Source organism: Theropithecus gelada, chromosome 1 (genome assembly GCF_003255815.1).
Source record: "Theropithecus gelada isolate Dixy chromosome 1, Tgel_1.0, whole genome shotgun sequence".
NCBI classification, from domain to species: domain Eukaryota; kingdom Metazoa; phylum Chordata; class Mammalia; order Primates; family Cercopithecidae; genus Theropithecus; species Theropithecus gelada.
In genome coordinates, this window is record NC_037668.1 from 72,704,543 (window position 1) to 72,713,951 (window position 9,409).

At 49.3% G+C, this 9,409-nt stretch overlaps 1 protein-coding gene and 1 non-coding gene across 3 annotated transcripts in view; both read right to left on the minus strand.

Moving 5' to 3' along the window:
- Positions 1-4,705: 4,705 nt before the first annotated feature.
- On the minus strand, positions 4,706-4,822 carry LOC112615096. The gene has a single exon (XR_003117275.1). It is a non-coding gene; the product is annotated as a U5 spliceosomal RNA (small nuclear RNA).
- Positions 4,823-5,115: 293 nt separating this feature from the next.
- PTCH2 (patched 2) overlaps positions 5,116-9,409 on the minus strand; it is a 24,789-nt gene continuing 20,495 nt past the window's right edge. The window contains exons 20-24 of one of the 2 annotated variants that reach the window (XM_025400786.1): positions 8,086-8,228; positions 7,918-8,017; positions 7,451-7,518; positions 6,684-6,743; positions 5,116-5,541 (exon numbers count right to left, since the gene is read on the minus strand). In XM_025400786.1, the coding sequence (XP_025256571.1) occupies positions 5,529-5,541; positions 6,684-6,743; positions 7,451-7,518; positions 7,918-8,017; positions 8,086-8,228 (384 nt within the window). In that variant the 3' untranslated portion in view covers positions 5,116-5,528. Of the gene's footprint in view, positions 5,542-6,683; positions 6,744-7,126; positions 7,519-7,917; positions 8,018-8,085; positions 8,229-9,409 lie in introns of those variants that run through there. The other variant, XM_025400785.1, reaches the window with a different exon arrangement.

Below are 9,409 nucleotides of genomic sequence, written 5' to 3' on the forward strand. Positions count from 1 at the left end.
CTTTTCTTCCTTTCTTTCCTTTCTTTCTTTCCTTTCTCTCTCTGTCTTTTTTTCTTTCTCGCTCGCTCTCTCTTTCTTTCTTTTTTCTTTTTCTTTTTTTGAGATAGTCTTGCTCTGTTGCCGATGCTGGAGTGTAGTGGTGCGATTTCGGCTCACTTCAACCTCTACCTCCCTGATTCAAGCGATTCTTGTGCCTCAGCCTCCTGAGTAGCTGGGATTACAGACATGCACCACCACGCCCCGCTGATTTTTGTATTTTTAGTAGAGACGGGGTTTCACCATGTTGGCCAGCTGGTCTGGAACTCCTGACTTCATGTAATCCGCTGGCCTCAGCCTCCCAAAGTGCTGGGATTACAGGTGTGAGCCACCGCGCCCGGCTTCAGCCCCTTCTTTCATTACATTCCTGCCCCCCTGGAGATCGCTCCCGGAATGCCCCTCAGACACCACAGGCTCAGTGTGAAATTGATCTCCCCAGCTTTCCCTTATCGTGTTTCTCATTTCCGTGGGTGCACACGCCAGAAATCTGGATCTCATCCTTGCCTTATCCCTCTTCCTCACACCTGGCTTAGGTCTCTTTTACCTTGTAGGACACCTTTCCAGTTGGTTCAGTTCTCACAGCCCCAGGTTCAACCTGTCGCGTCTGACACATCTCACAGCCTTCCTGCTTTCACTCCAGCGCCCCCTCAGTCCATTTCCCACAGTGCAACCAGACCGGTCTTTGATTGTCAGTCCTATGGGACTTAAGTCCTGGAACATCCCATTGACCTCCAGGACAAAATTCAATTTCACTTTCAGGGCACTCAAAACTACTAGTGAGTGGTTCCTCACCTCTTCTCTCAAATACGATCTTTGCATAAATTCACTTATCCTGGAGGTATTAGTCCTCTAGCTCCATACTTACTCAGTTACTGCAGACCCCTCTGCCACCTCCTTCATTCACCATACATCTTGTTTTCCCGAGGATGTGAATCTCCCTCAAGAAAGATCCCTGGGGCCTGGAGTGGTGTCTTACTGGTTTTTGCTTCCTCAGTCTCTGTCAGATAATCAGTGTTATGTAAATGTTAAGTAAATGACTTTATTTATTTATTTATTTATTTATTTATTTATTTATGACACAACCTTATTCTCACCCAGGCTAGAGTGCAGTGGTGCGATCTCAGCTTACTGCAGCCTCAGCCTCCCTGGCTCAAGCGATCCTCCCACTTCAGCCTGCCTAACAGCTGGGACTACAGGCATGTTTGATCACATTCGGCTAATTTTTTTTTTTTCTTTTTGTAGAGATGAGGTCTCCCTATGTTGTCCAGGCTGGTCTCAAACTCCTGGGCTCAAGCAGTCGTCCCACTCTGTCCTCCCAAAGTGCTGGGATTACATGAAGCACCACCACACCCGTCCTATTTCCTCATTTAAATGCCACTTTATTCCATAAAGAGTTTTAAAGGTGCTGCAAAGCAAGATACTATCAATCTAAAATGAGAGACAGTTGACTATTTAGAAGAAAATAAAGTTAGATTTCTGTCTCAGAGACTTCATATGAAAATATGCTGTACAGGAGGAGGCCAGGCACTGTGGCTGGCACCTATAATCCTAGAACTTTGGGAGGCCGAGGTGGGTGGATCGCCTGAGCTCAGGAGTTTGGGATCAGCCTGGGCAACATGGCAAAACCCTGTCTCTAAAATACAAAAAACTAGCCAGGTGTGGTGGCACATGCCTGTAATTCCAGCTACTTGGGAGGCTGAGGCATGAGAATTGCTTGAATCTGGGAGGCGGAGGTTGCAGTGAGCTGAGATTGTGCCACTGCACTCAGCCTGGGCAACAGAGTGAGACTCTGTCTCAAAAAAAAAAAAAAAAAATATATATATATATATATATATATACACACACACACACACACACTCAAAAAATATATATATATACACACACACATGTGTGTGTATATATATTGCACAGGGATTAAAAATAGTTATTTAGCATTATCTCTCAAGACAGAAAATGTGCTTAGTAGTACCATGTCATGACAGCATTGGTTGGATAGTAGAAATTGAAAATCATCTATATGTCCATTACCAGAGGACTGGTAATATTAACTATGGTATATTCCTATAATATTTTAAAAATCCATGATCTTTGGTGAAAAAAAGCACAGAATAGACCAATTACAGCATGATTCCTCTTGTTAAAAGAAAAAAGGTAGCATAGTGATTAAGAGCGTGTCTCCTGGAACCAGAATGCTTGCCTATGAATCCCAGCTCTGCCACATATTGTCTTTGTGATTAACCTTTCTTTGCCTCAGTTTCCTTGTTTATAAAATGGAGGTAATGGAACCTATTTAGTGGAGTTTTTAAGAAGATGAAATTAATTTTATAAAATACTTAGAATTGTAGTGTTACAGATTAAATTCTGTATGTGTGTTTAGAAACATATTCATTCGGGCCGGGCGCGGTGGCTCAAGCCTGTAATCCCAGCACTTTGGGAGGCCGAGACGGGCGGATCACGAGGTCAGGAGATCGAGACCATCCTGGCTAACACAGTGAAACCCCGTCTCTACTAAAAAATACAAAAAACTAGCCGGGCGAGGTGGCGGGCGCCTGTAGTCCCAGCTACTCGGGAGGCTGAGGCAGGAGAATGGCGTAAACCCAGGAGGCGGAGCTTGCAGTGAGCTGAGATCCGGCCACTGCACTCCAACCTGGGCGACAAAGCGAGACTCCGTCTCAAAAAAAAAAAAAGAAACATATTCATTCATTTGTTCCCCAACTATTCACTGAGTGCCCACACACTAGACATTGATTTAGGGTCATGGAATAAATACATCAGAGAACAAGTCAAGTCTTTGCCTCATGGAGCTAACATTCTAAGAGGAGAAACATGCAGTAAACAAGTAAAGAAATATATGATCTGTTCAGGGAGTAGTTTGTGCTATGAAGAAAAGCACCTGTTTTGGTTTAAAAAATAGCTATGTGGTGGGAGTGGGACTATTTTGTACAGGGCAGTGATTGTAGACCTCTGATGAGATAACATTTGACGAGAGATCTGCAGGGAGCCATGTGTCATGGGGAAAGGCATTGGAGGGTTTTGTGCAGGACAGTGATGTGTGATCAGATTTACTTTAAAAGAATAATTTGGGCTGGGCATGGTGGCTCCTGCCTGTAATCCCAGCACTTTGGGAGGGTGAGGTGGGCGAATCACTTGAGTCCGGGAGTTCGATACCAGCTTGGGCAACATGGCGAAATCCCGTCTCTACAAAAAATACAAAAATTAGCCAGTGTGGTGGCATGCGCCTGCAGTCCCAGCTACTTGGGAGGCTGAGGTGGGAGAATTGCTTGAATCTGGGAGGTGGAGGTTGCAGTGAACTGATATTATGCCACTGCACTCCAGCAAGACCCTGTCAGAGAAAAAAAAAAAAAAGTTTGGCTGTTATGTGGAGGACTGGGATAGAGAAGGGCAAGAGCGAGATAGAAGAGTGGTCTAGGGAGAACGGTTAGGGGCTATTGCAATTATCCAGCAAGAGATCTTGGACCAGGATGGCAGCAGTAGAGGTGGTAAAATATGGTTGGATGAAACATACACTTTGAAGAGGACCAGCTGATGGAAGGGAGTCAACAGGACCAGCTGATGGCTGTAAACTAGGGGGTCACTAGCTATCAGATGGCATTTACTTAAAGCCATGGAAGTAGATGAGCTCCCTTATGGAGAGGGAATAGGAAGGAGGTAGACCATTCTATCAAAATTCTCTTTCTACAGGGCACTTCTCACTGAGATATTATTCATCTGGGATTTATGTTATTTATTCAATTTGTTTTGTGTTTGGTTCCATTAGAAAAGCTCCATAGGGGCCGGGTGCGTTGGCTTATGCCTGTAATCTCAACACTTCGGAAGGCCGAGGTGGGCGGATTACCTGAGGTCAGGAGTTTGAGACTAGCCTGGCCAAAATGGTGAAACACCGTCGCTACTAAAAATACAAAAATTAGTTGGGTGTGGTGGTGCACGCTTGTAGTCCCAGGTACTCGGGAGGCTGAGGCAGGAGAATCGCTTGAATCCGGGAGGCGGAGGTTGTAGTAAGCCGAGATTGTGCCACTGCACTCCAGCCTGGGTGACAGAGACTCTATCTCACACACACACACAAAAAAGCTTTGTAGAAGGAACCTTGTATCTTCACCACATAAACTGTGTTTGGATTCGCAGTCGAGTTGGGGAAAAAAAATCAGTCTGGAAGAGTCTCACCAAACCAGCTCCTATCTCTGGGGATAGAACAAGGAGTTTGGTTGGCGAGATATACCGTTCCTGAACCTCTAGCCACACTAAGGCTTAATTAATGACCCGACGACTTGAAAGTGCCTTCCACTGTTTATCTCTTAAATCTGCAACGAAATGCAACAAAAACGCGAGAAATAAAAGAAGCCAGTCTTACTACACACTGCAGAAGCCAATAAACACCAAATGCAGCTCAAAACCAGGTGTCACGCAAACTTCTGTTTTTTTCCTTTTATTTGAGACGGAGTCTCTGTCGCCCTGGCTGGAGTGCAAGTGGTGCGATCTCAGATCACTGCAACCTCCATTCCGGGGTTCAAGAGACTCTACTGCAGTAGCTTCTTGAGCAACTAAGGTTACAGACGTGCACTACCACACGCGGGTAATCTTTCGGATATGTCGTAAAAACGAAATTTTATTAAACTGGTAACAATAATCTAACCTTCAACACTCACAATTTAGCCTCGCAAAACACGAGGCCTCAAAAAATTTTTTAAAGACTCAAAATTGTTCCCCTCCACGGAAATCTTTAGTAAAAGGCGAAAGATTTGTACGATTTGAAGAGAAACTAGAGTATACTAGCAAGTATAGCTTCGAACCTCGCGGGGAGAGCTAACACTTAACACAGTTATGGTTGTTGGGTGCTTGCGTGGTACACACTCCCTGCATGTAGTTTATGCATAAAGATGCTGTAAGAGGCATCATGCCCTAAAATAGTGCAGAAACGCCCGCACGGAGGGAGTGCAAGCATCGTGAGTGTATCTTTTCGTGGTGCACCATGGGTATGCAAATCACAGCCGGCTCCGGGCTGTTCCGCGCCGCGGGGGCTGGGTCCCCGGGGCGGGACCCCGGGGACCCGTGGATCACTGGTCTCCTTTGCTCTCCTATTCTCCTGTCTGCTGGCCCTCCTGGGACCCGCACCCCGTGGGTGCCGAGTCCTTTGCGGAGCTGGTGTTTGTCCCAGGGGTTAAGGTCCTGTCCCGCCGTCCTTACCCGCAGTAAGCCTCCGGGCTTAGGGAGAGGGACGGGGAAACAGACGGGCATAGACACTCAGGGGCAGTGGGAACTCACAGGAGGCACGACATTACCTCTCCTGGAGGAGATGGCATCCGATCCAATTCACCTCGAAGGGTGATATGGAGTCACGTCAAGGGGATGTGGGAAAGTGTTCTAGGCAGAGGGAATGGCGTATGAGAAATTATGGACCCAAAGACCAGTTCAGCCTGTCCAGACAGTGGCGCTCCGTGTGTCTGATGAAGGGGTACTGGGGTGGGAGGTACAGGCTAGATCTCGGGCCTGGGAAGATGAAGATGAGGAGGCTTAGTGAGGCTGGCTAACTTGCCCAGGGTTATTCCGCTGGTAAGTGGCACAGAGGGCTGACCCCCTTTGCACTATTCTAACCTGGTGAGCTCTCTCTGCTCCACCTAGAAGGCCCTCCTTGGTGACCCAAACACTGCTGGACCCAAATCCAGCCTCCCTCCCTTGGGCCTGCTGGTTGCACCCCCTACTCTAGGTTCTCTGCCAACTACCCACTTCTCTTGAGCTTTTTAGGCATGTTGGTGTGAATTCAATTGCAATAGGCGTTTCCTTTTTTTTTGTTTCTTTTTTTGTATCTTTTGGTCAGAACATGATTTCCTGGCCTTTGTCCAGGTGGGGTGGGATGTGAGAAGGCATTTTTGGTGGGGTGGGATCATTCCTGGTGAGTGGGTGATTGGAGCCCAGGGTCTATGTGAACTAGACCATGGGTCCTAAGCTATGGCTGGGAAAGGGCAGTTGCAAACCTCCCCACGCCTCTGGGTGAGGCTCTGTGCTCTATTCCAGGGCTGTGGCCACTCTTCAAGGCCTGTGCTCAGTGGGGCTGTTCAACCTTCACAGAACAAACAGCTTAAATTGTGTCCTCACTAGCTGCTAGCACTTTCGTTTCTGGGCAGTTCCTGCAACTGATCCACTGGCTGACTGGCCAAAGATGCCTCTCGACTGTCAGGCCAACCACCAACTTGCAGAGGCCTTTGCCTTGGAGGTTGCTCTGGGAACTGGCTCCTTTCCCTTGGTCCACAAACCTCCTGAGAAGCTCCCCAGACCCTGTTGCCCTCTCTCTGCTTCAACTGACCGCTTTCCTGATCTGCCTCCACCTCACCTTCCGGCTGCTGCATGGCCTTGCCCCTCCGCCTTGCCATTTCCCGTGTGGGTGAAGCAGGTAGGTGGAGGTGAGTCTGGAGAGGTGGGCGGGCTGGAATATGGTGGCTTGGAAAGCCACACAGTGTGGCTTTTTTTTTTTTTCTGCTCCCGATCTCCAGATTGAACCCAGTAGGATTTCACACCAACAAAATTTGTTATTGTTTTGTATACTAAGCATTTAATCCAGATGATGTTACCAAGTATGAGACAAAAATCCAGAATCTGGGGTCTTTTCCACCCAGAACTAGAGAAGCTAATACCTCAGGTCCTGGCACCAAAGCCCCTTCCAATAGCAAATGTTCACTTGCAAACTCCCCACTCTGTCCAAAAAAAAAAAAAGCACTGAAGTCATTTGAGATGAGTTCACATAGAATATATTTCATTCTTTAAAAAATAAAACTTTCAACATAGCTAACATCTGTGTACACTACAAAAATAGACATTTTCATATAAATAATGGACATGGTAGGAGGTGGGCAGGGATAGGAAGAGCCTGCCCAGGAGTCACCAGGCGGTGGGGCCAGGACTGAGGAAGGGTGCTGGAGGGTCTCTCAGGCTTGGTCAGCTGAGCGGGCAGCGGTGTGGGGTGGGAAGGGGGACAGGTCTGCACTGCAGCCTGAAGTGCTGGCTTTCACTCTCAAGTGACACAGACAGAGGTTCACACAGGCCTGGGTGTGCAAGGCGCTGGCTGTTCTGTATGGATATCAGGGAGGCCCATGATGGCTGGGTCGGGAGAGGGGGTGCAGCAGCAGCAGGGCCCTCCAGGGGTCCATCCTGCGTCTAACACCTGACCCAGTGCTTCCCAGTGACCCCACGTGGCCCACACATGGTCTCTGTGCTTCAGCTGCTCTTTTCACCCAGTGGCTGGACCTGGTCCCCTGGAACTGAGGTGGTAGCAGGGGACCAAGGATGCTCATCAGAGGCTGGATGGACATAGGCACCAGGTAGGGGGGGTGGGTGGATGGCCACGGTCATGGAGGTAGTCACTCTGGCAAAGCTCTGGGGCAGGGAGGGGGATGCCCCCCACCTAAGCCCGCCTCCCTGTGGAGCTGGTGGACTCAGGACCTCTGGGCTTTCCTTGTACATCTGTATCACCTGTGGGGAGACACCAGCCACAGTAAGCCCACGGGCCCCTGGGGCTCCCGTCCCCTTCAGCATCTCCCTGGGGATCACCATGACTGTTGGGAAGCTGGGGTCCTTGTTCGTCTCCAGCAGGATATGAGAGCTGGCAGGTAACAGGATGTTGAGGCCTGGGGCAAACTCTGCACCTTGCTCTGGATCCTAAAAGGCTAAGGTGGGTCCCATGAAGAAACCAGGAGGGCTGAGGGGCAGGAATATGGTGTCTGGGGAAAGAAGGAGGCTGCCACCTTCAGCTCGTGGCACCTGTTGGGGAGGTACCTGTCTGTGGACCACACGGCTCTGTCCCTTCCCTTGCCTATCCCTACCCCATCCCCTGGGCTGGGAGCAGAGGGATGGAGCCGAGGGTGTGGTCACCTCTGGTGGCGGGCCCAGGATGGACAGCAGCACAGGCAGCAGCACAAGTCCATGGAGGAGGCCCAGGAGCGTGAGCACCGTCAGCGCCGCAAAGAAGTACCTGGGGGCGGGGGGAGTCAGCTCAGGCCTGCCCTGAGCCCTGCCTCCCCGCCCCCGAGCCCTCCCTACCTTACAATGAAGTCAAAGTGGGAACCAGCAAGCATGAGCAGACCCAGCAATGTGGAGATGGCCCCATCAGTCACAGGGGCAAATGTGTGCTCAAGGGCACGGGCGGCCCGCAGGTTCCGGCTGCCCTGGGTGGTCAGAAAGCCCTGGGAAAATAGGGTGGTCCTGGAGCTGCTCCTCTGCCAGTCATGGCCAGCTCAGCCATGTCCCCAGCTGTAACTGTCTTCAGAGCTCAACAATACCTTGGCCCACCGAAGGCCAGGTGAACTAAGTTCATGGAAACTGTACAGGGAGCATGCGTGAGTCCTTTTAGGTAACACTGTATGGATGGGTTTGGTGAGCTTAGACACAGAGACGTGTAGAAAATAGGGTACAGCCTGGGTAACAGAGTGAGACCCTGTCTTTTTCTAAAAACAAACAAGGCTGGGCGTGGTGGCTCATGCCTGTTATCCCAGGCCGAGGTGGGTGGATCACCTGAGGTTGGGAGTTCGAGACCAGCCTGGGAAACATGGTGAAACCGTGTCTCTATAACAAATACAAAAATTATCTGGGTGTGGTTGTTTGCGCCTGTAGTCTCAGCTACTTAGGAGGCTGAGGTGGGAGGATCGCTTGGCTAGGGAGGTGGAGGTCACAGTGAACCGAGATTGCACTGCTACACTCCAGCCTGCACAACAGAGTGAAACTGTTTCAAACAAACAAACAAACAAACAACAAAAATAGGTTGGGCAGACTACAGCCTGTTACTTGTGTTGTAAATGAAATTTTGTTGAAACAGCCATACCCATTGGTTAATGTATTGTCTAGACAATTTTGTGTTTCTATGGCAGAGTTGCAGCAGAGACTCTATGGCCTACCAAGCCTGAAATGGTTACTATTTGGTCCTATAAATAGAAGAAGTTTGCCAACCACTAGTCCTTCTAGAAGAGGGATGCCAAAGTGATAACAGTTATTTCTTTTTTTTTTTTTTTTTTGAGACGGAGTCTCGCTCTGTCGCCCAGGCTGGAGTGCAGTGGCCGGATCTCAGCTCACTGCAAGCTCCGCCTCCCGGGTTCACGCCATTCTCCGGCCTCAGCCTCCCGAGTAGCTGGGACTACAGGCGCCCGCCACCTCGCCCGGCTAGTTTTTTGTATTTCTTAATAGAGACGGGGTTTCACCCTGTTAGCCAGGATGGTCTCGATCTCCTGACCTCATGATCCGCCCGTCTCGGCCTCCCAAAGTGCTGGGATTACAGGCTTGAGCCACCGCGCCCGGCCAACAGTTATTTCTCAGAGTAGTGTTTCAGAGGATTTCTAATTCTTCTTTTTTTTTTTTTTTTTTTTTTTTTTTG